The following is a 27941-nucleotide window of genomic DNA, read 5'->3' as shown; positions in this document are numbered from 1 at the left end:
ATTAAGAAACCTCTCAGTATCTATCCTTGCCTGTGCCTTTATGAGGTTTAGTGACAGTCTACATAATTTAGAAAAAGAAACAGAAGATGTCCTTGGAAAGTCTCCCTTCAGCTTTCATAATGGACGTTACTGGGACTAATAAAGATCCATAGCTAATTTTATGTTAAATATTTTATTTTATTTTGTTAAAAAGTAATGTTATAACAATTGCTGTCAGATATAAAAGATGCCAATAACTATATTATCAAGGTAAACATTGTTATGTTCTCTTCCAGGAATGCACACCATATGGGAAGAATCAGTCTCTCCCTTGGCACATACCACCTACTACAGCACAAGGAAAAGGAATAGAAAGAGTCCACTTCTGACTGGGGCAAAAAAAATGTCTCTGGTGGCATCTGGTCTAAACCAGAGTGAATTGGTAAGCATACTCTGATATGCTTGCAGCTTCTTCACAGCAACAGGTATAAGCTTGTCTGAACTTTAAGATTTTGCAGGAGGCATTCTCTTAAAGATAAACCTGCTTTCATAACCACTTTGTACAAAGCAGAAAGCAATAAAAACAATAAAAGCAGAGATCATACATATCCAAAAAATCCAAGTACTTGAACATATAAAGTTCTCCAAGGACTTGACACCCATCCTAACACAAGGCTTGGGGGAACAACCAGGTTTTCAGGAACTTTTTGAGTATCAGCCATACAAATCTTTGGAGGGATGCTGTTTGAGAGGGCAGGCGCTGCAACAAAGAAGGGATACTTTTTAGGTCTCATAGATGACGTTGTTTAATTGAAGGGATGTGGAATGCTGGCATATTGGAGATAGGCAGTCTCGCATTGATAAGAAAAGTAGTAGCGTCCAAATTTTTAAGAGCAATTCTACAATTGCCTCGTTGTGTGTCAAATGCCTGCTTACGCTTGGAGACTGGCCTCCTAAAGGTTGAATCAAGAATTTGTTTGTCATCTCTAAATCTATGGCTAAAACTTAACCTTTTCCCTCAAGGCCTTGCTCCATTAATTTTTCAAGATAAATTTGTTTCTTCATGGACCAAGGCTGTCGAGTGTAATTTTGCAAGGCTAGGCGTCTCCCTGACTTCGTTACTTCAGCTGGGCTTTGACAAGGCAAAACTGAACTTGAGACAAAGGGTGGAAGACATGGAAAGGCAAGCTGACCTAGAAAAAGTTCCATTGTATATGGCCCCAGAATCCACTAGATATATTGTAGCTGCCGCCAGATATCTCAGGCAGCTAGAGGTAGTGACCTACCAGAGGGCCTTTTCACTTGCCCGATGTCATGTACTCCCTTCAGCTGTGCTGGACGGTAAATATAAGAGAGTCCCACTGGCTAAAAGGCTGTGCCCATGTGGTTCTGGGGAAGTGGAAACCACTGGGCATGTCCTCTTACGGTGTCCATTTTATAGAGAAATACGAACAAAATTTATTTCTCCAACGATCAGCAGATATCCTGGCAGACCGGACGCTGAATATCTTCAAATCCTCCTTAAAGATGAGTGGAGTAATGTTACAGTGCAGGTGGCAAGATTTTGTGCAGCAGTCCTTAAGAGTCGACGTATTATTGTGAACAATTGATATAAGCATTCTGTGTTCTATATTTATGCATTTAAAAACCGATACTAACTTTTAATTTTAATGGTTTATAATGTGTAATTTTAGGACGATTGAAGCCAGGTGCACAAATTATTGCAAATGATTTTTTAACTATAATTGACAAGTACCTTGGCTAGTATACCTCGGATATATAATCCTTTATTTGGACTGGACATATCTCATGTCCTTCCCTTCTTTTTAATATTGTACTGGTCTAATTGACTGTAATAAAGGAATTGATTGAATTGATTGAGAAAAGTAGTAGCCATTTGCAAAGCAATCAACAGGTGTAGAATTCCCCACCTTTACAAAAGAGACAAACCTCTTGCCTTAAATTGTCCATATATAGGCTTTGCATTTGAAAGTGGAATACTTGCTGAAATTCTTGTTTTGCACCATAACCCTCTTTCTAATAAATTATCAATAATCAGAATTCTGAGACTTGTTTTTTGGATAAACTGTTTCCATTTTGAGTTGCTGCAAGGGAACTCTGACAGTACGACTCTTATATTGCATGTTACAACCTTGCTTATGTTACTGTTATCAGTACGTAGGCCAATGAATGTTTACTTCCATCAGTCATCATGGCTTTGGTCAGCTAAGGATTTCATATAACACTTTTTAATAAAATAAAGAGACTAGGTCATGGTATGTACCTGTATCCATGCCACATGCATCTAATGGTAAGGACCCAATGCCAGTCATTTTGGCACATTTTGGTCAGTATGCCAAAAATGCAGACAAAGTCCAGTTTTATCCCAAGCGTGCTTATTCTATGCAGGTTAGCATCTCTATAAAGATTACCTGGCAAAGTAGCATACAGTTGCCTACACCCCACCAATTAGGAAATACATGTCTTGGCTTTGATCTTTATCCCTGGTGGGAACTGTGGCTCACTTGTGCCCTGTTAGGCTCATCTGCTAGTTGTACCTGTTTCTAAGACTATGCAAATACCTTAATTATCTCATCTTTGGATTTCTGTACACTGTACATTGAATGGATTTTGAAAAGTATGGATAAAAGTTCAGAGCATGGCAGCTAAATTCCTAACCAGCTCCAGTTACTGGCATCATATTATTCATTTTGTTGCAATGGCTGAACTGGCTCCAGTTCGGAGTCTTGATTATGACCATTACAATTTGGGAGCAGGAAAGCTAAAGGGATTTATTTCTCCTATATGAATCTACTCATTGGTTCCTCTCTGATGGCCTTCCGTTGTTATGTGAAGGTCTGTCAAAGTGGTAGCTTCTTAATTCTTTGTGCCATGTTAATCTTGGATTTTATCTGTTCTCTTCTGTCATTTTTTTTATAGTCCATAATTATATTACCAGATTAAGGTAGTATATGGAGAAAGTGAGATATACATTATTCTAATAAATGAAATACTCCATTGACAAGGCAACAATCCCTGATGTACTGATAAAACCAATTATTTCTAATTCAGTCTTTCTTTGCTTCTAGCGACTAGTACTTAGATTTGCCAAGAAAACTGAGAGCACTTGGTCTGATAAAACTACTGAAGAAACAACCCATGTAATAATGAAAACAGGTGAGTTAGAAACACAGAAATGAACTTGCTATCTGTTTTGTCTTCATGACTGGATGAATGGATTGGGTGGGTAGGTATGTCTTTAGGGTTGTGAGATCTCAGTTTAATATTAATAATGGATAGTCTTGCCTCTTTTAGATTTTTTCATGAAGGTCTGCCAACAGCTGTTATACATGGTAGCTCATGAGCTCTACTTAATTTAATCATAAATAGTACCTGTTTTTTTCAGGCTGCAAAGCTATTACATGAAAGATGCAGATGTCAAAAGGGGGGGGAAAACCTTTAGAAACAGTCACAGTCCGATGGGTTCACCAAATCACACATGATTTTTGTAATGTTTCTCCAAGATCTAATAATCTAATAATATATGCTAACACAGAAATCTTGTAAGATTTCAGCTATTATTTCTCTTATTTGATTTGGAGAGTGTGTAATCTGTTGTTGCTATTTTGCAGGCTCAGGGACACAAAAGAGCCACTGACCTTTGTTTGAAGGACTGTTTACCTGTCTTTGCACTGTCACAGACTGTAATACAGTTCTTTTGTTCTTTTATCTATGATTAAAAAGACTGTACTGTATCCACTTGCATAAAGAGTCTGAGCTTTTTTGTAGTCTATGCTTTAAGATATAATTTGCAAACTCTGTTTTTTTTTAATATTGTCTTAAACTGTTATATTGGCCATGCTATGAAAAATATCATTTTAAAGGGAGGTATGTAATTGTTTAAAATAAATCAGTAATGCTCTGATGTCTGTAACTCAACAAGCTACTTTTGAAACTGGATATTTTTGAAAGCAGTTTCTGATATTGTGTGAAGACCTACTTTAAAGGAAATAACATTTAAAAAATAGTCAATGGTCTTTATCCTTTTAATATTGAACACTAAGTGATTTTTTTCTCTTTAATCTTCAGATGAGGATCTGGTCTGTGAGAGAACCCTGAAATATTTTATAGGTATTGCTGCACAGAAATGGGTGTTGAGCTACCAATGTAAGTGTGAGCATTCAAGTGAAAAACCACCTCCCTCTCTCCATGCACACTCACCTTCTGGTGCTCTACATATTTTAATTCAGTGTTCAGGCATAGGCCCTTATTTGTAAAAATTTATACCATTATAAATTATTATAAGTTAGCTATGCATTTATATCCTGCCATTTTCGCCTTAAGCCAAACAAGAACAAACATTTTATCCAAATACATCCAATAAAACAATATTAAACATCATAGGAAGATAGAGGCAGCAGGGGAAAAATACCATATTGGACAGTTCCATAGTCTGTGGACTGTTAACTATTCAAAAGGACAAGTTTATCTTTAGTAAATGTCAAACACAGAGTATGAAGAGAGACATTCACATTTTCCAGGACAGGGAGCTTCACAGCTTGACTGACACCAAGGATAGTTCAGGACTGTGTTTGCTACTATGAGCCAGACTTGATAAGATTCTGGTAGATATCCAAGCACTACCCTTGTTTGCGTGGCAGAGTGAAACATACAAACAGTATACAGAATCTTGCATGAACTTTTCAGATCATGTATGAATTGTGGGCAAAGAGGAATCCATGGGAAATTTTAGAGCAAATGAATGCTGTGTTCTGTGTCCAATTTGCATACATCCAGTCTTTCAGATCCAAGCATATACTGTAGGTTGTTATTTAATTTAATTTGATTTGATTGTTTCTGGTCACTAGATATGTATTTCTTGTTTCCTGTGACATTTTAATACATTACTCTGCTTTCAGTTGCTCTTAGAGGGACTGGCATTATCTCTGGAAGTTAACAATAAACTATTTCAGCACTGGAATTCTTGAACAGAATGAATTTAAAATCTGTAAGGAATAGGAAGGTGAGGTTTCTAGCAGTGCATAGTAATATTGCCAATAGGCAGGATTATGTAAATATGGACTTACTCTTTTGCAACACTTGATGCAGTTTTCTGTTGCATCTTTAAAAATAAATGTTACAGATGGTAAAAAGAACTACTTTAAATAATAATAATAATAATTTCTGTCTCAATTGACCTAGGGATTATACAGTCACTCAAAACAGGAAGAGTTCTTAAAGAGGTATGTCTGATGTTTGTGGGAGGGGATGGTGGTTTTGTTTTATTAACCAATATGATGCTTGCAGAATCCTTAAATGAGGTAGGTGGGAGATGTTGGAGATTGAATCAGGATTACTATGTCTTTTTTGCCGTTCCTTTAAATGCTTAGTGGATTCTGATGACTAAGAAGAGATTAGACAGTAAAAAATGGAGAAATACTGACTATGTCTATGAATTGCCTCTTGAAAGGAGGAGAGTAACTAACAGTGGGAAAGGCCACTCTTTAAGAATTGAAAAGACAACTTCGTAACTTCAACTGGGGCCTCTTCCCTCTTTCTTCAGGCACTACAGCTGAGGACATTTTACCTGTGACATGCTAAAATGGAACGAAGCTCCTGAAAGGAGCAGCATACAATGGGAATAACACATTCAGAAATTTAGAAATATAACACAGAGTGAATGTTTTTGTTTCCCAAAGTGACAAAGAAACCTTTGGTCAATTTGGGTGGATTGCCAAATTTGTTGGATGGAAGAAGATATTGACGCTTAGCTGGGCTAACTGCTGGGGTGCTACACAGAAGAGCTGGCTGGGACTTATATCTTCCTGCACTTTAAGTAGGACTCTTAATCCCTTGAAGGAGCCAAAGGGATTAAGACTGCTGAGGGAATTTCTTGTCATCATCTGCAGAGTTAGGGAGAAGCATTGAGAGTTAGGCATTGTTCTGCATGTTTGATTGTTGGAGTTTCCTGGTTTGGCAACTAACTGGAAGGTAATCTAGATTGGTGGCACAGATTCATGATCTGCTGGGTTGGATTTACCAATGTTACCAGAAAAAGAAAGTATGACATGATATCTGTGGTGACATCCAGTCTTGCCTGTTTTTCTGAGTGACAGCTAGAATAACTTGAATCATTTTACAATCCCTTTCTGAATCTCATTGTAAACATGACAGACTAGTAGGAAAAATTAAAAAGTGTATATCTTGGTCCCCTCCACCCCATTTTTTTTCATTTTTCCCTCAAATCTTCATAACTCTGTACTTGAGTAGATTGACTAAGCTTCAGAATAATTCAGAATCTTGCTGGAGCTGCCTCCTGTGTTGAAGAAAGAAGTTGAAGAATATATTGTGCCTTCACAGCTTTACAGAAGAGGCCTTTCTGATGAAGATACAGAAATTAGACAATTGATAGATTTTCTCCAAATTGACTGGAACTTTTTATGCTATAATTTTTGGCTGCTCAGTATATCTAACATGTCATAGGTAAAACGGTATGTGTTCAAGCACCATCCTATCCTGCCATTGATCAAATTGCTGCATTATCACCGAAGATGCATGAATATTCAAATTGCTAAAGGGCATTTGCTTAATTAGGTAATGGTTTCTAGTTAAATATAACTTAATTATCCTTTTTTACAATAAAATTTCATGACATAAGACACAGGATAAGAGCTTGTATTGGTGCAGTCCTCCATTCTTTCTACTGCTTCAGTTTGGATTTTTGACTTCTACATTCCAGTAATTCTTTCCTGCTTCAGCCATATAAGATATGGCTCAGCCAGAAATTCATTGGCATCTGATTCTATTTGTGTTGCTTTTCAGGAGGATTTTGAAGTGAGAGGAGATGTAATCAATGGGAGAAACCATCAAGGGCCCAAAAGAGCAAGAGAATCACCTGCTAGAAAGGTATGGCTGTCTTAACCATTAACCCAACAAAAGAAAATAGTTATCCCCAAAGTGTGCTCCTCTTCTTTGCCATCAGAGGAAATGAACGTTTTCTATTTGAGGAAAAGGTTGCTTTCACAAAGTAGAATCCTGAGAAGGGCTTTCATTATTCCTCAGACCATGATGATGCTTAGGGGAGAAATGTAGAATGCAATAATGTTGGATATAAAATTGTACAGATAGATAGTACAGCCTACCTGTACTATCTATTTTTGCAGCAATGCTTAATGTTACTAGCATTTCTCAGCAAATTTCATGGAGTTATTCAGATTTCTTTAAGCGAAATGCTATTGCCCCAAATGAGTATGGAGGTGGATATGATGTGCTTTCCTTTTTAAAAAAAAGTGATTTATATTCTGAACATTAAGATAATTTATTCAGAAATCATAAGGAAAAAGACCAGCACAATTCAAAATGCCCTGTTGCCCCATTGCCATAGAAGAACGTAACTAGCTTTTCAGCAAAAAAGAAAAGGCGTGAGGGAGATTATAACTGGGAATCCTAACTGGGAGTTAGTGCAAGTAGCGTTTCAGAGGCAGCAGTGCTTGGTCCTGCTGTTTTGTTCTCATTATTTAGTCGGTCTCTGCTGTTCTTAGAATCCAAGGATTTAGAGGCTTGCATTTGGTCCTGCACAAGGGTGGATGCTGAATAGAGTGTGGGTGGGAAGGAGGGGACAGATCAGTTTAAGTCACTTCTTTGTTTTCCCCAACCATTTAATAGCCAGAAATATATTTCCTGACTCTCTCTTGCCTTCAGTCTCAATAGGAGAGTCTATTCCAAGCTAGATGCTTGGTAGAAAGGTGAAATGGATGAAGCTGATGCAACAGACATCAGGTACAGTAGCTCCCATTAGCTAAAAGTGGTTAAAGCTAACCACCAGTTACTTCAGCTTCTTTCCAGAGCCATCGCCTTAATTGTTTTCTATCAGCTGGAAGATATAGGTGTTTATTGTGCTTGATTATCTTTTCTCCCCTATGAATTTCTCTGTCTTTAAGATTTTTACTTCCCAAAGTTCCTGTTTCTCAGCCATTTATGTACTCAATATTTAATTATTTTTTTAAAGATGAGGCAGATTAACTGAATTTTCTTCTGGTTAGCAATCGAAACTGTTCAGACTCAAAAGCCTCACATCAGATCTGTCTCCAGTTTTACCTAAGCTGACTCATTCCATTGCCAATCAATGATGTTCCTGAATGTAGTTTTTTATTCTGCTCAAATCAGATTAGCTGGACACATTCTGGCCTGGTCAGTAGCTTAATTCACACAGATCAAACTTTCAGAATTCCTATTTCAAGGAGTTTAATTCTATACTATGCTTACACATTTGCTTTGCTTTCCTTTCCAGCTTTTCCAAGGATTGGAGATTTGCTGTTATGGGCCATTCACTGACATGCTTCCAGGTAAGGGGATTGGGATCCTTGAAATGAGTTGAGAGAATGAATCTAACTGAAGTCTCAGGAGGTCTTTACTCCCTTTTTTTAGTTGTGTAAACAATTGAATTTGTTCTGTCACCAATAAAATGATCCAATCTTTTGAGAAAAAGTGAACTGACTTTAATATCCTAATATTCTTTGCTCACTTGGTGATATTTAGCCCTCAGTAGGGTCAAGATTTATGTCCTGCTGCAGAAACATCCCTAACCTTGAATATTTTAGGCAGATTAACGTACATATGTTTGGCCATTTCTGCATAATTTATTCTGTTCCTGATTGTCATTAATAGAGATGATCACTCTGGCTGTGTCGATAGCTATACCCATCTTCCTTCTCAAATTGTGATGTGGTTTGGATGTCTGTCTCCTTCCCCTTATCATCTTACTTGATGAAGATTTCTTAAAATGCAAATTGCAAGGATTGTATATTGTCATGGTTAAGTGCTATCTCTTCAATTTTTTTTAAAACTAATGACTTGGATGAGGAAGTAGAGGGAATGCTTAGAAAATTTGCAAATGGCACAAAATATAGGGTAGCTACTACCTTGAAAGACTGACATAAAATTCAATATATCATCTCAATATTATTTCTTGTTCTGGCCATCACACTTTAAGAAGGATTGAGACAATCAGGAAAAAATTCAGAGATAAACTGAAGATAAACAAGATAGATCAAGGGGTCTAGGAGCTAAATTACATGGAGAAAGATGAAATGAACTAGAAATGTTTAGTTTGAGTAGAAATGACCAAAGGAACATATGTTAGCATTTTTCAAGTATCTGAATGAAGTCACATAGAAAGTCAAGATCTGTGTATTCACCCCAGAATGGAAGATATGGAATAATGGGTTTAAATTATAAGGATTCTGATTAAATGGTAGAAAAAAGCTTCCTAACAGTGAGAGCAGCTCAATATTGGAATTAATTACCCAGACAGGTAGTGAGCTTCCCCCCTTCACTGGATATATTAAAGTGGAGGCTGGCAGCCATCTGTTTGGCAGCCATCTGTTGGGAGGCTTCAGACTCCTGTACTTAACAGTGGGGTGGACTAGCTGGCCTAAATGGCAGCTTTCAAGTCGATGATTCTATGATCTACATATTATTAACATTATTGGCAGCCAAAGGTGAAAATGTAATGACATAACTGAGGCAGGGGAGAGAAGCAGGATTCTTAATGTTCTTTCCTCACTCTTTTTTATTCTGTTCCCTCTCCCCCCCCCCCCGCCCCACTGCCAGCGTTTCAAAATGTTTTAAGCCTGTACAAGGCTTACAATATGATTTAACTTTTCTTGTCTTTTGTTTTTCAAAATGCAGCATGAGTCATGTTGGTATTATTTGTTAGTTCTGTCAAAATTTTAGGATTTATGAGGCCACCAAAAGGAATTGGGAACCCCATGTGGCCTGCAATGAGCCTATTCTGAGGTAGATAAGGAGCGCAGATCTGTGAAACTTCATGCCAGCATTTTGGGACTATTACTTAACTTCCTCTGTTTCTGGGCTATCACTTTCCTTATCTTTTCACATTTATCTTTACAATCATATGGGTAGAAGTTTGCATTCAGAATTAGATTTTGTGACCAGTGCTAAGTTGTGTCTTTACATAATTCAAAATTACAGAATATGCAACTGGAGAATTCCCCAAACTGATTCTCTTGTAAGGCGATATCATTTGGGCTTAATGTCTTTTCGGGGGATAAAATGCTTTGCCATTATATATAATGCGTTTTGTTTATTTCTCCTTTGGGAATTTCTCAGAACAACTCCAGTGGATTGTAGAGCTTTGTGGTGCCTCCCTTGTGAAGCAACCTCACTTATTTACACATCCAACAGTAAGTCTTTTAACTATATGGGCCAGATGGAGAAAAGAAGATACCAATGATCAGCATTTCCCACCCTCCCTTTATTCTTTCAAAATGCTGCTTTAGCTTGTATGGTTCTGCTTAGATATAGAATCAGATGAATGGCTTATCTTGCCTTTATTATTTCCTAGAAATCTTTCTACCCAAGGCATTGCAAATATACATAGAGCTAAGGGGCAGAACACCCTCTTCTGCTGATGCCTGCAGTTCTGTGGGATTGCAACGTATCACCCGCTACCCAAGAAAATTGGTGTGCTTGTTTGTTTCTGAGAGAAAATGTGTTCATGAATGAATGGTGATGTATCTGTGCATGGCCTCTCTTAAGCCACAGTGTGTAACCTTTATATTCTGTCATGGCTTCCCCGCGAGTATCATCTGTTTCCTTTCACTGTTACTTTGTCATCTAGAGTAACTGTTGGCCTGTGAGATCTTTATTTCCTCTGTGACTCCCCATCTGGTTGGAGTCCTGTAGCGAAGTTGAAGAACAGTATGTCTTAACAGTACAAATGACTGCATGCAGAAAAGATACATTGATCCTATATGCCACTTCCCTTTTCATTCTTGTCTTTTATCCTGTAACCATTTAGAACTCCACTGCTGTGATAGTTGTTCAGCCTGATGCATGGAAGGAAGAAAGTACCTGCCAAGGTGAGATGATAATGCTGCCTGCGTCTCCCAAGTCATAAGGGGCCTTAAAAAGTGTCTGATTGACTTTTGGCTTGGTATAATAAGGTATTGCATTATTATTCTGGGGGAATAAGAAGTAATGCTGGTTGACTTTAGACATGATTAGTCATTACCACCAATTCCTCTTCCCTAAGATGTTGGTAAAAGATGTTACTGTCTTGTACGTGGAGAAAGATACAGAGCAAGAAACTTTGAAATGTCTGCCTCTACTCTGCACTACTTAGAGGAAATGTCTGTGGTTTCTTAGTTTCTCCAAACTGTAATGCAAATGGGAGTTTGCCATCTTTCTGTTTTCCATATCTGCTTTCCCAAATGACTTAGGAAAATCAGAGAATACAGTGGATGTGTATAAATAAAAAGCTTCCCTCTTACCTGTGTACATTATCTTGTAAAGGATTATTATAGCAACATTGGAAAACTTTATCATTTCCCATTTTGGGGTTAAGGCATTTTGAAATGTTATTCATCAAATATGATTTAAAAAAAGAACTCTCAATAAGAAAATACAGGCATTAAATGTCTCATTGCTTATCTGGTGTTTTGCAGAGCTCCCACTGCAGTGCAGCGCTGCTGTAGTTTCACGTGAGTGGGTGCTGGACAGTGTTGCCTGCTATCAGCGCCAATCATTCGATGAATACATCATTCAACAGGTGTGATGAGATTGGTTCTTGGAATTATACTTGAACATTTTTTGAGTTTTCTTTTTCTTTTTTAACAAAGAATATGACATCACTTGCAAAATAAATATTGCAGTTGGCCTAAAAATGCCCTGCCTCTCACCAAAGGCAGAATTAAAACTGCTAAATGTCAATTTTCAACACAGTTACTGCAGTGAGCTAAGAAGTAATGTGTTCTTCTATATTGATGCAGATTATTTACCAACCCATTGCTGCCTTGTTTGGAAAGTTTTTCTGTCTTCATGATGTCTTCAAAATGTAATCATTTGCAAGAGTTAGACAGAACAAAGAGTTTCAATTAATTCAGCTGGATAGCAAAAGTTTTTCTGCTTCTTTCATGGGAGAGTGTTCAAAGAGGCAGTTATGCTGGGTCATTGGCGTAGCATCCTAAGCAGAAGCACAAGCAGATTGGGGATGGCCCAAGAGACCACTGCAAGGGACCTTAGAGTCATAAAGAGGCATGTGCTGAATCAAACATTTGTGTTTGATAATGAACCACTCAGAAATGAAATCTATTAGAAATTGTCTTTCTAGCAAGTTAATAGCAAACTTGACTTGATCATTACCAACATAACTCTAATGAGCATGGTTGTCCTTGAAATTGTATAGTTTTTCTATACAATAATGAAACTTGAACAGAAAAATGTGTGTTAACAATCCCACTTCTCCAGCTTGCTTGACAGCAGATGGTAAAGGCTGAAGGGGGAGAAGGTCATTGTCCCCTTTCATTCCTCTACCCATTACGGGAAATTAACTGGATAGGTGCAGAAGAAGCAGATAGCATCAGTGTCTTCAGCAAGGACTCCCTCACTGGTTTCTCATTTGTTCTAACAGTAAACTTGGGTTTTCTCACAAGCATATTTTACTCCATGTGCATGTGGGCACAAGTTTTAAGTTTTATGTTCACTTCTTACTGACCTGTTTGTATATGATTGTTCTCTCTGTGTCTCTCAGATTCTCTGGATGTGGCAAGTTTTCTGTTAATTAATGTAATTTGTTTTCTGCAAGCAGAGAGGTTTACCTGAGACCCTAACTCTAAGCCCATGGAGCCACTGACACTTTTAACCTGCTCTCTTTGGCTATGTTTCTACTCCATTGGCTATTCCAATGTGATATTTCTATTCTTTAGGGAGGGAAGGCAGAGCATTTTATTATAAGTACCTCTCTTATATATATAAGAAATACATATAGTAAGGCTGCAATACTTAAGACATGAGTTAAGACTAATTTTTTTTACTAAAAGGTATCAAATATTAATTCAGCAACAGATTTTTAAAAATAATGCAAGGGTTTATAATAGCAAGTAATATGCATTGTCTTGCTCTGAGGGTACAAATGCTATGAGTAGCATGGGAGGCAGAGGGTGATGATGAAAACCAGAGTCAGTGAGAAGGGCAGTCAAGTATGGTATCTGTAGGCAGATGCAGCCAGCCAAATACAGGCCCAACACTCAGGAGAAACAAGAGTCAGTGCTGTGCACCAGAAAACTGATTGCCAAGAGTCCCAGCTCCAAATGATTGGTCTTTTACCCTTTTTGGTCCCACTGTTCCCAGGCACCATCTTCCATGATTGAATAGTAAGGATCTTTTAGCCTAAACGGGATTACAGCTTTCACTGGTTTCCCACCTGCACTAATAAGCGAGCTTTGGGAAGTGGAGAAGTGTCCAGCGTGGTGGGTTGTGGTTTCTTCAGTGGAGTTTCAACCCCAGGGACAATCTCTAATTTATATGTTTATTCTCTTTATCTATTGCTTGTCATACCGCTCATCTCCAGGTGATATGCAAAATGAACATAGTTTTTGTACAGTTCAAATAGAGCTTAAAGTAATAACTGAAATATTAAAATATGTAAACCAAATAAAAGACTAGCACTAAGTGGCAGAAGACTGCCACCATGAAATGTATCAAAGTAAATAAAAATGTTTTCACAATTAGGTTTGTGCATACTTTATCTGTAGTGGGAAGCTTTCCTCAGAGGGCTGTTCTGCAGTTTTTGTTTCCATAGTGCCAGTCTCAAGCTCAGGGTCTGGTTTTTGCTTCTCTGCTGAGATGCAGGTGGCCTTTGACTGAACACACTCCTCTCTCCTCCATGTCCAAATAGTAGCTGCTGCTCAAGAGGCGGTTAAAACCATCTTGAGGCCATTGTACCTATACCACACACAAGGAGTGCTTCTTACAAGTTATTGCCCATGAAAGCATCATTTAAAACCAGGTTGTTTTAAAACTATCATGCTTTTCTATATGCAAATTCTAAATTAACTGATCAACTGAAGTACATTTTCCTGGAAGTATATCCAGTGGAATGAATTAATCAGGTAAAAGCCTTGACAAATGTAGGATTCAACAAGATTGAGTGTACTGTGTATGTGGAGTTTGAGTACCTGATTGGGAATTCGTAAGCTAGTATTGTGAAAAACCTGATTTAAATTTCTTAAATGTTTCCTTAATTCACCTTTCCCCACAGGCTTCTTCAGTTTGAATCCCTGTATTTAAAGGACATTAATAGCTCTCATTCACTGTACCACCATTCCTAGACCGTGTTCTGAAGTAGACTACAGAATGCAAATAAAATTGTTCACAACGTCTTCTATTAAGGCAAACATTTGATAAAGTGGCCATTTCATAAATGTGAAGTGCCACTTTCATTGATGGGTTTGTCTACTTGTTCTATTGGAATGAGAACTAGATGCATCACTGCGTGCTAGATGCCTGCACAATGACCAACTGCCCAATGAATGTTCATTAGCCAGCAGCAGAATCCATAGCCTGATTATATCAAAATTCCCCCATCTATTGGCAAGAGTTTATGCAGTAACATTTTTTAACTGTCAATTCAGCTTCAACTTCCGACTGACAGGTTTCTTATCTTCAAAGTCCACCTTGGCTTCTGTTATCTGCCTTCCAGGAGATTATAGCTATCTTGCAAAACATTACCCAGGTAATATGAAGAAACTGCCAACATGCCCCCATAGGCACTGCTCTGAATTATCTTTTCATGTGGAAGGTGAACATAGATGCAGAGCTATTGGAAAGGTCGCTGCAGTCAAGATGGTGAAGGAGAACAAAAGCTTGTAAGATTCTTGCATGGCATTTGTAATTCAGGGCTTGTCTTTTCTACTGTGCAGTCATATCTGTTTTTGCCAGCTCGAAAAGAAAGATGCAAGTTTTCTCCTGCTCTTTAAAGTGAGAATTTCTCCCCAGTTGTCTACCTGTCCCTGTTCTTCGATGCATGGAATTCCCAGTGCAGGTCTGTCCTACTGTGTATTTGGTGATTTCTGTTATTTCAGTCTTACCGCAAATTGTGGAATAGGCGAAATTCAAACTTAAAGTTGTCCTGCAGGCCATAAGCAAAGGAATAACCAATAATCTTAGAAAGTGGAGAAAGTATTTTCTGTTCTGTAGGGTCTGCCAAAAGCTCTGAATTTTGAGTATATTTCATCTTGCTGATGACTCATAACTTTACAGCTGCTGTTTTCATCCTTTCCTCTATTGTTTATTTTCCCTCTATGCTAATATTTTATAGTTTCTGATCCCCTGCAAAACAAAGAAAAACACTCTCTGCTAGTCAAATCATCCTATCTGTCTTAAACCTATTCTTTTACCAATTTTCTTTTCTATTGAGACTGTTATCTCCTATGAGTAGCCCAACCAGTGTCTCTCCATTGCTTGATATTAGGCACACTTTTCAGAGACTGTTACATTAGCTTTAAGAAGGACAAGTTATATTGGGAAATCTGGAATTCTCAGGAAGGTTCTTTAACTATCCTAAGAGGTGTGAAAGGGAAAATTTGGTCTTATTTAGTATTAATTTCAGGCCTATGAAGAAGAGTTAAACTGGATTCAAGAAAGTATTTTGTAAGAGAGTTAAATAGTACAAAATCTAAATGGTACAGAGTGAATTTGGTCACTCTGCTAGATCTTACCAGGTAGGCAGATTCTACCTGCAGTAGACAGTCTTGAAGGTAAAGGATTATGATGCTGAAGTAACTAGTTCCAGTTCTTATTTTCACAAAAGTTTCAAACAGATCAGTCAGTAAAGTTAATTTACATTGGAGGAATAAAAACAGGGCTGGTTTTTTTTTCAGATTAATTGGGCAGATATTGGGAACTAATTTACTGGGTCACCTGAAGGCCAGGATCATAGAATATTGAAACAGGACTGCTAGTAAGGTTTTTTTTAATGGAAAATAAATTGAAACTTTTGAGGCTTAATTTAGTTATGTTTTGTCTTGCTTATTTTAATAAGTCTGCCCTTAAGAGTGGATTCAATTTATAATGTTGAAGATTGCATTAGAAAACACTCAGTTTTACACTGGGGTTGGCTAGGGTTTTGAATCACCTGCTTGGAAGTTCAGGAAGAAAGGGCATTATTTAAGAATAGTATATTTGGTCCTTAGCAGTGCCTAGAGTATCTGGATACAAGATGAGTTGAATTTTGAATTCACAGTTTTGAATTTCAAAAAAGTTATCCTGGACTATTGCCATAGTAGAATCTAACTTGAACATTAACTCCTTTGAAAGTATTGGGTGTATATTCTGAGGTTAAGAACTATTTGGATTGGGTATAGATAAATCCAGAAGGTCAACGTACTTCTGATTGTTCAGTGATGTGAACAAATAATGAGAAAAATCTATCTGGCCACTTCTGGGAATAAGAGTGGAACAGAATTTGGAAACTTGTGGACCCATATATGACCCTTTTCCCTATTATTTATCCCTAGAGTCCATGAAATCAGCCACAAACTACGAAATAATGATGACATAGTTTGCTGTGCAGATTTTTACCAAAAATATTGTGGGATATATGGAAAACACAATTCAGTTTCAAATATGATCACATTCCTTTTTTCTGATAAGGGACTAGAAATATGTAAAAATATAAACAACATTTGTCTTGGATATTGAGAACTTCTATGTTTCCTGTTGTCCATTTTGTACTACATAGATATGCAACTGGGATTAAGTCTCTTTTCAGCCCAGCCACCACCAGTGAATGGCTCATATAAAATTAATATTGGCAACAGTTAATGGAATAGCTGATGTCACTAAACTAGTTTGAACATTTATCGTCCAGTCTCCAACCTTCTCTTTTTAGGGAAGGTTGTGGAATGAGTGGTCGTGTGGTAGCTTCAAAGAACCCTGGATGAAGCAGATTAACTGGACCCCTTTTGGTCAGGGTTCAGGCCAGGTTATGGGACTGAGATGGCATTGATCGTGCTCTTAGATGACCTCTGGCGGGAGCAGGATGGGGGTAGTGTATCCATCCTTGCTTTTCTTGTCCTCGTAGTGGCCTTTAACATCATCTATCATGGTATCCTTCTGAGCCAGCTTTGGGAGTTGGGGGTGGGTAGTACTGTGTTGCACTGGTTCTGCTCCTTCCTTGAAGGCCTGTCAAGAAGGAGAGCTCTGACAACATCAGGATTTCACCCTTTTGCAGCTGCAGGAAAACCAAATACAAAAAATCAAATAGCACATGTGATATACAGAAATGAATTATTAATATCAGCTGGGTTTATGTATACTATACACACATTAGATAATAAGGATGGAAAGGGAAAGCTGTGGGTGACAAGAAAACCAAACAGGGTTGATTTCTTTTAATTGTCACAATTTTCTCCCCAAACCATGTGGACAAAAGTCATATCTGGAATAGTACAGGGCTAGCATATCTAACATGGGAGCTAATGGCTTGTGACTCACTGGCTAGCTAATGTGCTAGCCAGTTTGCATATAGGCTTCCTTTACTAAAGAGATGGGGCAGATCTAGTGTCCAGATCATGGCCAGCACATATCTAGGAACTGAGCACATTTCATCTCACATTACCAAATACAATGCTCATACGCACATCTTACTATTAGTTCCATTCTAACCAATTTCCAGAGAAATTATCTTCTTTCTAAAGATTATTCTATAGATAGTTCACCACTTCCAAAATCAACTCCTAGATGAATTCTGTGTCTCAGGCCCAAACAAAGTAAACTTCAGGAGCAATCTTGGTTAGCCACTGGTTTTGTTATATCAGAGCAAGAATAATTCTCACAATATTCTTCAATGTACTTAGAAAGCATTGCAGAGACTGCTAAGATATCAACATTTTCACTCACATCAAATCCAGGACTGAATCATTCCGAATAACCTTATGAATAACATCAGCCAACAAAAACAGCGTCCCATCTGCCTTCGGATTCTGGCTGCATAGCTGGGCCATATTTGCAACCTTTGAAGAAAAAGAAAATGGTACACAAAGGAAGGCACTCATTTTTCAGCATCAAAGGGAGATTGTTTAATTGAAAGAGGCAGTCAAAATGATTTCATGAACAGTCATAGTTAATACTTGCTATTGTCTATTCACTGTTTACAATCCCCACCAGTTATCATATGCATCTGATGAAATAGTTTAGTTTACAGTATTAAAATATACAGTCATAGAACACTCTGATGAGATCGTAAAATTAAAATATATTACGTGATGAAATTAAAATATAATGTAATGTTATATATTATTTAATATTGTTGCTCTAATAACCATAGACTGCCCAGAGCTCACTAGGATTGAGGCAGCTGATGAATTCCACAAATAAATGAATAAAATAATCTACCACAATATGCCACTGTATTTTTTAAATCTTTCCAGAGATACAGGGCAGCTGTTTTTACTATATCCTGCAATCGACTAAAGTGTCTCAATTTGCCTCTACTGAGTTCTTGCTCTAGAATGTGTAAAAATATAATAGCACAAACATATATTTTAAAAGAATATTGCTTCTATTGCAGCATATATTTCAACTAGTCAAATAGGTCATGAAAGACTACTTGCTAAAACACTGGAGTGCACCAAGCAATATGCCAACCTGTACTACTGAAGCACAGTAGCACTGGTAGGATCGTAGAAATTTCTCCCAAGAAGTTTCATATCTAAAATCCTCATCACTCCAGAATGAAATAAAAAACCAAGATGATAAAGACACTGGAAAATTGAGATTGCTATTTAAGGCCTGAGTTCATGGTGCACACCCACAAAAACCATTAGGTATTACTTTGCCAGTCCCATTAACAGAAGGGAACAGAAGATAAGATGCTAATGTCTAGTGAAAGGTTTCCTTTCCCTAAAGGAAAAAAGCCAGAGTTGAGGGTGTTGACCTTAAGAAAAATTAGAAATCCCATGTAAAAATAACACTTTGATTACGCGAACTGAAAAGGCACCAGAAAGTACGCAAACTGACACAGCCAGGTTTGGCAAACTTTCTCTCTAAGAACACAAGCCCACTCTCAGCAATTATCAGGGAAGAGTAAAGGACCGGTCTTGCAGAGGGAAGGTGATTTATTGCAGATTCAAAAAGCCTCAAAAAAAAAAAAGCTCCCACAACATTTAGTTATCAAACATCTTTAGATCAGACCCAGGATTAAGACTTGCATCTCTTTCTCCAATTCTTACATGATAATGGACTTTCTGCCACTTGTTTCTTGGCCTTGGATGTGAAGGATACCCTCACCATGTTTCTGATAACAGTCATGTCTGATGTCAGTCTCTGCTTCTGTTTCTCTATTTCAGGAAGTCTAGGGAGCCCAAAACCCAGGTCCATCACAGCATCTAACAGAGCAGCAGACATGGAACAGCCTCGTTCCACTTTTCATCTCAAGACTGAGTCTAAATGCAGGCCCCATTGTTTTAATAATAGTGACTCCCATTTTCATCTCTAGCCTGATGAGTAAGTGCAAAGAACTGAAAAGTTTTCACTATCCTGTGCTCTTTGGTTAAAATCAGGATAGATCAAAAGGCCAATGAGGGTTTTTTCCCATAAGAGTACATTACTGTGTATAATCTTACACTTCCCTTCTCTATGTGGCCAGAGGAGATGTCCCAAAACCGCATCCAATCCTACATACAAGTTGATTATATCAGGCTGCAGTAAAGCATATTGCTAAGAGAGAATACTGATGTATTTCCAGAATGGAGTAGACTTACTGACATCGAGGCAATTTCAATCACCAAGAGCCCATCAGAATAATTTATAATCATTCCTTTTCTTTGTACTGAAAAGATACGCATGCCAGTTGGCCACTATAACATATATCCATTGAAAAATAAACAGAGCCATGATACCATTTATACTTACGGTCTTTTTCATTAGGTAAACTGTACACTTCCTTCTGAGCAGATACAGATTCATGGCTTAGAGTTGTAATGCTATATGTTGAAACGAACTGGCTTTAAAATAAATATATGAGTTAGTGTTGTACTTGAATTATTAATTATGCAAAGCTTTTCTAGGATTGGCCAATCAAGCTTTTGCCATGACGTACCAAATAAGAATACACATGCTCATTTAATCAACCTAAAGTAATATCACACAAATTAGAAATGCTAAGAGATATTAATACGTCAGTCATACTGGTCAACTTTCAGTCGCACGTTTGCTCTTGCTCTGAAAAGCTCAGTTTATTTGATAAACATAAATTCAGTTAAAAGAAAATAGTTCTAAATGTTTTAATATCAATATTTTACATTACATTTAGTTATTTTAAGAAAGGCATTATTTATGGGATACTTCAACTCCAGAGACAACAGTAATTACACACCTTCTGAAAACAACAGTGTAAAATGGGATGCACAAATCTGAGCTTGGTTCCAGAATTTTGGACATCTGAATCCTTACACTGATTTCCATTCCATCTGTCTGTCTTTGACACTTCAGGTCAATACTCTACAAAGTAGAAGAAATGTATTCTATCAGAACTCAATACAGGTCAGTAAGACAGCCTAAAAATTCCAAAAGAATTTTGTTTGCAAAGTAAACTACAAAATAGTCATCATTTCCACTTCCTGCAATAAATAAATATTGCAATAAAAAGATGGAATGTATAACTTAGCCATTTTAAGCTAAGGGTAAGATTTCAGACTTGTTTTGTTTTTCCAAGTCACTTGTTTTCATATTAGTCTATCAACACAAAGACAAAGTGAAGCATAAAGCACAAACGAAACAAACCATTGTTTACAACTATGCCCTGTTATGTTGTCGCTGCTGAAATTGCATACTGTACTAATATTCTTTTGCTATATTGCCAATGTTTATGTTTTCTGTTAAGAAAACCACATGAAAGATGAAGGACAACCTTTTTTTCCTAATGTGTGTACAGACCTTGAAGAGGCATCCTTGAAATGCTTAATGTAACGTTCTCTCTTAACAAAATTCTGAAGTAGAAAACAAATCCATTTTAGATCTCCAATACTTTCAGGGTTACACTGATGAAGATGTTGGGTTGGGACCAGGGTAACGTTGGTTCAAGTCCCCTTTAAACCACAGCAGACTGGGTGACTTTGAGCGTCTCTCAGCTCAGTCTACCTCATGGGAGAGTTGTGATGGACGGGATAGGAAGGGACTCCCAAGTACACCACTGTGGGCACCCATATGGCAGGTAGATCATAACTGTATAAACAAGTATCTGGAACAGAAAGCTCTCCACTAAGATAATGCCCATTGATACAGCTAACCTATATAGTCATTTGAGGAACTGAGTGCTTACTCTCCAATGTGAAAAGAATTAGAATAGCAATAACTGAGAACCATTTATGGATGACAGATATGCTAAAATTTGGTATTAACAAATTATACCTTTACAGGATTGTTATATTCTACATATTTAATTATGTCAAAAATAAATATAATTCATTCTATACAATAAAAACGATGCATCTGTCAAGAACACCTATTCTCAGATATATTCTTCATCTCCATCCTTTTGTTCCAAACAGAATTACTGTTCTAGGTGCAATCTACTCTGTATTTGCTTGGCTTCTTGGACACTACTTCCACCCCATACTCCTACTCTAAGCCCAATTCCTTACTTTTTTCTGGACAAGTTGGGAAAAACTTTTCACAGCTTATCTTCTCTAAAGACCAGCTCAAAACTAGAGGACTTCATCAAAGTGGTTGATAGTTCAGAGACAAACATTTCCTTCACTTGTGCTATTGATCTGTTTGCATCTACTCCAAAGTGAGCACAAGTTTAGCCAAAGGCATTTGGATTATGAGTATCTGAGATACCTGCCAATACAATTGGTGCAGCCAGCTCAATAGCTTAAGGCAGTACTTAAAAATAAAATCATTTTAGCACAAAGAATATGCGTGGGGATTACAAATCCTTAAAAGAGAGGTGATTTCCAGTACTCTAAAAGAATCAGTCGAGGAAAGATGTTTTTGGCTTTTCTAATAATCCTGATTACACTTCTGAATCTGGACAACTACTCCCCGATCTCTAACCTTTTCTCCCCAGTTCAAGGGAAGTTCAAAATCACTTTGAGTTGAGAAGCTACCATTCTCTCTCGTTCTTGGAGAGAGAATGGTAGCTTCTCAACTCAAAGTGATTTTGGAAGACACCAGTTTAAATTTAAATCTGCTGCCGCCAAGTGTCAGGGTTCAGACTCAAGTTCAGGAATGAAAGATCCTTGCCTACTTTGGTAGATTATTCAGACAGGGAACAATAGCATTGGATAGAACTGACCACTCTTCCATGATTCTATTTATGAATTTCTAAATTACTTCAGTCTAGGCTACTGTAAGTGGGGTACAAAAGCAACAGCCACAGTCAATATAATAGCAACAATACACAATAATAAAGCTGCACTATATAATTACAGTAAAATTGTAATTAATATGATATTCCTGGCCCTGGAAATGCTTGCCAAGGCTCAGTTTGTGGTCACAATGGCTCCAATCCTGCACATTCCCATTCCACTTCCCATTCAAAATCACTAAATTTCAACTATATGATTTTGGGCTATTTACAGGGGGTGGCTTTTAGGAAGGGAATGGTTGTTCCCCAAGCATTTCCGTGCCCGTTCCCCTACTTAAAATCCTCCCTCAGATGCAAAAAGAACTGGAAAAACAGCCCCACCTCTTTTTCTGACCTCAGCGCTCTGGTGTCCAAGATTAATGGACTCTCTGCAGAAGAGTTTGGCTTGGTTGCCTTCTTCATACCATTCCTCACTTACTTTGTATCCAAGGGCTCATCAGAAACTGCAGAAGGAATCTCTGGACTGGGCTCATTTGATGGTGCTGCATGAAGACCTTCCACCTCTGAGGTTGGGAGGTTATGTGGGCTTGGCCAAGCCCCAAGACTACTCGTCCAAGCCTGAAAAAAGGCTTTTCACTTTCGACATAACTGGGTACTCTGGAGAATATTTAAAAGGGAAAAAAAGAACTCCAAACCACAAAACTGATTTTTGCACCACTTTTATGCTTTTACAGTAACTCTTTATTCATTTGATTTATATCCCACTTTTATTTGCACATCTCAAGGTGGCATACATAACACTCCTTCCTCCTATCTTCCCCACACCCACCACCCTGAGAGAGAGGGACTGGCCCAAGGTCACCCAGCTGGCTTCCGAGCATAAGCGAGGACTCCCAGGTTCCAGTCCAGCTCCTTAGCCATTTTACCAAACTGGGTCTCAATGTCTGGTGTGTTTGAGAATTTTTCAGTATGGTTAAACTGAACCTGGATTTTCTGAATCCAAACTCAAAATTATGAATAGCCATATACAGTTTTAGGCATAACAATGAGATCACTCATTCACTAATACCCTTGGCAGATTAAATTCCCTCTTCCCTTTTACCCAAAGCTTGATCCCAAATTTGCCCTAAAGGAGTGGGAAACCACCCAGGGCAGATCTGGAGGGCAGACACAGAGAGTAGGGGAACTGCCACTGTGCGAACAGAAGTCGGTTCCTATAAAAATGAATTTATCCCATTTATTTTCTCAGCCTAGAAGAGGCAGGAATTTTAAAGGGCATTAAATATATAGGTATTGCAGAAATCACAAAAAAATTGTAGACTGCAAGTTAAGTCCAATGTTCACATAAGAAAAATATCACTAATATCTCTTCACTACTTAAAAAAAATCAGAAAAGAGACAATTTTGTTGTTTTGTTCCTGAAAGCAGCAGTTGTTAGAATAGAAAGTTGCAGATATACAGTGGGACACAAATTATGCATGGTAGCTTTTCACAGGACTGGGGGTTCTGTTTGTAATTAGCTACACATAATACCATAACACCTTTCTGCTTAAAATAAAAGCAGCCACTTTATCACTGAATTATCAATCAGAAACGTGATAAACAGAGCACTAAGCTGACTTCACAGTTGTCCAAGGAGTATACCAATCAGAGCAACTGAATAATTACACGGTGTTTAATGCAACCTGTCTCTTCTACCCAACCACCTTGGCCCCAATGTTGCTTAACTCACATGCTACAGCCAAGAAGCACTGCTCCACCTTGCTGCTCCAGCTGGCCCTGCTCTCAACCTTGTACACATCTGCTGTGCTGGGATATCTACTTCGGGTTTCACATTCATGTCACATATTCCTCCCCACCAAACGCCTCGACCTGAATAGACTGCCTAAAAAATAAAGTTAATTCAGAACACAAGCTCTTCTTACAGCTCCAAAGAAACTGTAGGAAAGAAAATTCTATATAGCAAGAGAACTTACCCAAAACCAAGCCCCTGAAACATGGAGGACAATGTTGGAACAGACATGGAAGGCTCCTGAATTAGAAGAAAACAGAGACTTTTACCTACGTACACAAAGCCTTAGCTAAGCTTGGAAATTAAAAAAAGAAACAAAATGTGGCAGGTGAAGGTCTCTAGCTCACTAAAGCAGCAAGATTCTTCCATGCCCACAGACTTTATTGTTTTGAAATAACCACCACAAGGAATAGGTTGTTTCAGCCATTTTCTTTGTTAATGAGTAAAGTAGTAATATCTAGTTCGTTTTAAGATTAAAATTCTACCCATCTGCACTTGCAGAAAAACTACAATGATTGAAGTTGCTTCTAGAGTAAAGCGCTATGTAGCTGCTGAGGCCTTTTTCTTTTTTTCTTTTTTCTTTTTTCAAAGTTAGCTTGAAGAGTGTATTCTAAATTAAGGGCCTTAATTTAACTTGCAGACCATTCACCAATTGCCTCCTGTCAGTTTCTGTTCCTTTGGGAAGGTTGGAATTCATTAACAATTTCCTGCCCCCCTGCCCCACTATTTCATTTTTTAATATTTATTTATGCAATTTATATGGCTGCCCAACTCTTTCATGGTGACTCCGGGCAGCTTACAGAAATAAAAATCCCAAATACAAAATCCCCTCCACCCCCCTCCTGGCAACAATAATACATTTACAGTAGCCATTTGATGGGCTCTGTATCAACCTGGGATCCCCAGCCTGCTGGCAAAACCATGTCTTTAGGGCCTTGCAGAAGAGCATCAAGAAAACTCCCTCAGCAACAACTTGGGAGGAGCTCAGGGGGCGAGAAAAAAGTCCTGGGGACTCTATCTTGTCTGTGGCTAAGAACAAACCTATATATCATTCCCTCCCCTCTCCCTGTCCTGTGGAATGTTTGTTTTTCAAATAACACCTATTGTGTTTTAATTTATAATTAACTTTTAAAGCACTTAGGATGGTTTCTTATGCGGAAAGGTGGGATATAAGTAACTGTAATAAATACACAGGCCAAGTATTTTGAGAGGGGAATTGGCTCAAAGTCACCCAACTAGACGTCATGGTCTCCCAGTTTCTAGCCTGGTGCCTTTAACCACTATCCAATCAGCATTAGCCACCTGAATGTACCACATCAAAACATGAAGATTCTTGTGGCATCTTAAAAACTAGCACGTTTGTTACAGCTTGAGCTTTTGCTCATTACAGTCCACTTATTTATTATTTATTTGATTTATATGGCCACCCATCTTAAGCCTATGACTCTGAGCAGCTAACAGAGAATAAAAACAAGATAAAAGCATCATATAGTACATAGTAACATCAAAACAATAAATATATAGGAGCCAAGATAAAACCAACAACAGTCAACATAACCAAGATACAGGCTCAACTTTATCAATGCATGGAATATTATTCTGAGAGAAAAGTATTTATTTTTATTTACATATTTATTAATCAGTTTGTATGCTGCTCAATTCACAACAGATTCTAGAAAGCACAATAAAATGCAACTTTAAAATATTCATTATCCAAGACAATCAACGCCCTTCCCAGAATTCCTAGCCAAGAAAGACCATTTAGCTTGAAAACTAAGAAATGTGGTCCCAACACATCTGAAGACCACCTAAGTGGAGGCATTCTATATACCCCATAATCACCGGCTGCATCCACATAGCCACACTGGTTACTAAATGAGTTCCTTCTCTAGGTCCTCACACTACAATAAATCAAATGGCCAAAGTTCACAAATAGACAAAGCCATAAGAAACCAACAAATCAAATGGCATGGATGAAACAAACCAAGCTTCACCTATTGTGCAAACACAGCCACTTAAATCTTTTATATCACCTGGATTCAGTGCATTGCACGGATACAGCTGTTGACCCCTAACCAAGACAAACAAGACCACGAGGCCAAAGAAATCATCCAACCAAGCAAGCCAGAATTGTATTTATAACATACTTTCACCCTCGAGGCACAGACCAACCAAAACTAAGCTAAAATGAATGAAAATTACACAAACACAGTAAAATCAGCATGTACTGTAATACATTAAAAGTCATCATAAGACTCACATTTAAAGAAGTATAAAATCCTTAACATATAACTTGACACCCTCTAACTCTGTTATATGCGTGTGTCTCTGTGTGTGTGTTGCAAAGGACAGGTCGATCACCTAATTTTACTAACCACCACATTCTCAACATCTACTCACAACTCCTTCCCCCAAGTTAAGTTGAGTTTAAAGTAATTAATGTAATTATTAATTAAATTAAGTTTGAATAAACTTAAATTGAGCCCAACTTTGCAACTTATACACAGCATTTCATATTTTAAATGCTTTAATTCAATAGACAGACCCATATAGGAAGATAGGAATAAGTTGATTTCTGACCAACTAGATAAAATATGACCTGCATATTTTCCATCATAGTTTCACAAGTAAAAAATGGGTTGAGAGCCAATGATGCTCTGAGACAGGCAGCTCCTTGTACTAATCAATAAACTATTCCATCTTTCAGTGTTTAAGATGGTAGGAGAACACGACAAGGTTACAAGCAGAAAATACTTCTGGCTTGGACACCCATACTTTTTACATTGCATTTTGGAAAAAAAAGGTCAGATTGTACAATAAAATACTTTTCTGGAAGTATGCTGCCTTTTTAAGACGTTAAACCTGATAATTTGGCAAGGCGTGAGGAATAAGTCAATCACTTTAGAATGTTGCCTTGGTTTCAGGAGGGGAGCCAACTAATTGCCTGGTAAATTGCTTGCACAACACAGAGAGAGTTAGTGCAGTCTCAGATAGGGCCTGTTCAGTTTGGGTCTAAAGGTAACCCCACTTGAACAGATAAATGGGCAAAACATAGAATTCATGACCTAGGCAAGAATGTCCTGTGAACAAGGCAACGGATTGGACATTTACTTGGCCTCTACTTATATTATACTTATATTATACTTAAATTGCACAGTGGATTTTAATCTAGTTGGTGTATTTCAATAGTTATTTGGAGTCTTGGGTTGGGCCCCTGGCCTTTCTCCTGCCTCCCTTACAACTACTGCCTATCTACCGCCACCTTGGCTGTCCTGAAACAGGCAACCTGCTGAAATCCAGATATGCAGCACTTCCTCCAGGTGGAGGACCAGACCCACACTTTGAGGGCTATGCTTGGAATCACCCTCCAAAAAGTAGGCAAGTTCAAAAGCAAAACACCCACACCAATTCTGACTTCAACGTATTTAGATTTTAATGGGATTAAAGTTAAAATAATTTCAATAAAGTCAATCTGGTCACTCCCATTGTATATAGCATTTTGCACTACCTGTTATATTAAAAATTATTTTCTGACAACTTTGGGGGGTGTATGTGGAAGCCACAAGTTGTACATTTCTGCCTTAATGAAGGTTTGAGAGCTTGTGGTTCCACTTGGAATGGTGAAACTTACAGTCAGTACAACCAGCTGTACAGCTCTTTATCAGAAAAGACCTGGACTGCAGAGAGTTTGGCTAAAAATCTCTGGATTATTTCCCTCATCCAGAGATGTTTGGATGCAAAATTCTATGAGGGATTTTGATGAGGGAAATAAGAACTTTGGAGAGTAAAAATTCAGTTTTATGTCAGAAGAGCCCTAGTTGGAGTAAGAAGCAATTCTAGATAAGGGCTCTAGACTTCTTGACTTCACACCTCTACCACTAACCTGGACTGCGCTACCCCTCCTGGCATGTCAGTAGCCAGTGGTTATGTGTGTGTGTGTGTGCGCACGCGTGCATGTAGTATATGATGGCTTTTTCCCTCCTCCCTGCTATGATGACACCCAGACTCCCTTCTTCATTTGAGTGCTTCATTAGAAAACAGAGGGAGGGGAGATGG

General features: G+C 38.0%; 1 protein-coding gene and 1 long non-coding RNA gene across 3 annotated transcripts in view; one reads left to right on the top strand and one right to left on the bottom strand.

Annotated features, from left to right (window-relative positions):
* The window catches only part of BRCA1 (BRCA1 DNA repair associated), a 60923-nt gene extending 47323 nt beyond the window's left edge, over positions 1-13600 (top strand). Inside the window, exons 13-21 of one of the 2 annotated variants that reach the window (XM_088143324.1) lie at positions 276-421; positions 3069-3156; positions 4069-4146; positions 5182-5222; positions 6802-6885; positions 8270-8324; positions 10111-10184; positions 10802-10862; positions 11448-13600. In XM_088143324.1, coding sequence (XP_087999450.1) covers positions 276-421; positions 3069-3156; positions 4069-4146; positions 5182-5222; positions 6802-6885; positions 8270-8324; positions 10111-10184; positions 10802-10862; positions 11448-11557 — 737 coding nt within the window. In that variant the 3' untranslated portion in view covers positions 11558-13600. The remainder of the gene's footprint in view (positions 1-275; positions 422-3068; positions 3157-4068; positions 4147-5181; positions 5223-6801; positions 6886-8269; positions 8325-10110; positions 10185-10801; positions 10863-11447) is intronic. The other variant, XM_088143325.1, reaches the window with a different exon arrangement.
* Positions 13601-16360: 2760 nt separating this feature from the next.
* On the bottom strand, positions 16361-20327 carry LOC148215433 (uncharacterized). Its single transcript, XR_015796592.1, has 4 exons — positions 20159-20327; positions 19696-19787; positions 17683-17795; positions 16361-17014 (listed from the first exon to the last, which is right to left on the bottom strand). It is a non-coding gene; the product is annotated as an uncharacterized LOC148215433 (long non-coding RNA).
* Between the last annotated feature and the right edge of the window lie 7614 nt (positions 20328-27941).

The sequence above is a fragment of the Python bivittatus genome, unplaced genomic scaffold, assembly GCF_059951505.1.
Source record: "Python bivittatus isolate LINGU-HERP-01145 unplaced genomic scaffold, Pbiv_v1 ctg000410_np1212, whole genome shotgun sequence".
NCBI classification, from domain to species: Eukaryota; Metazoa; Chordata; class Lepidosauria; order Squamata; family Pythonidae; genus Python; species Python bivittatus.
This window is presented reverse-complemented; position numbering and strand designations above follow the sequence as displayed.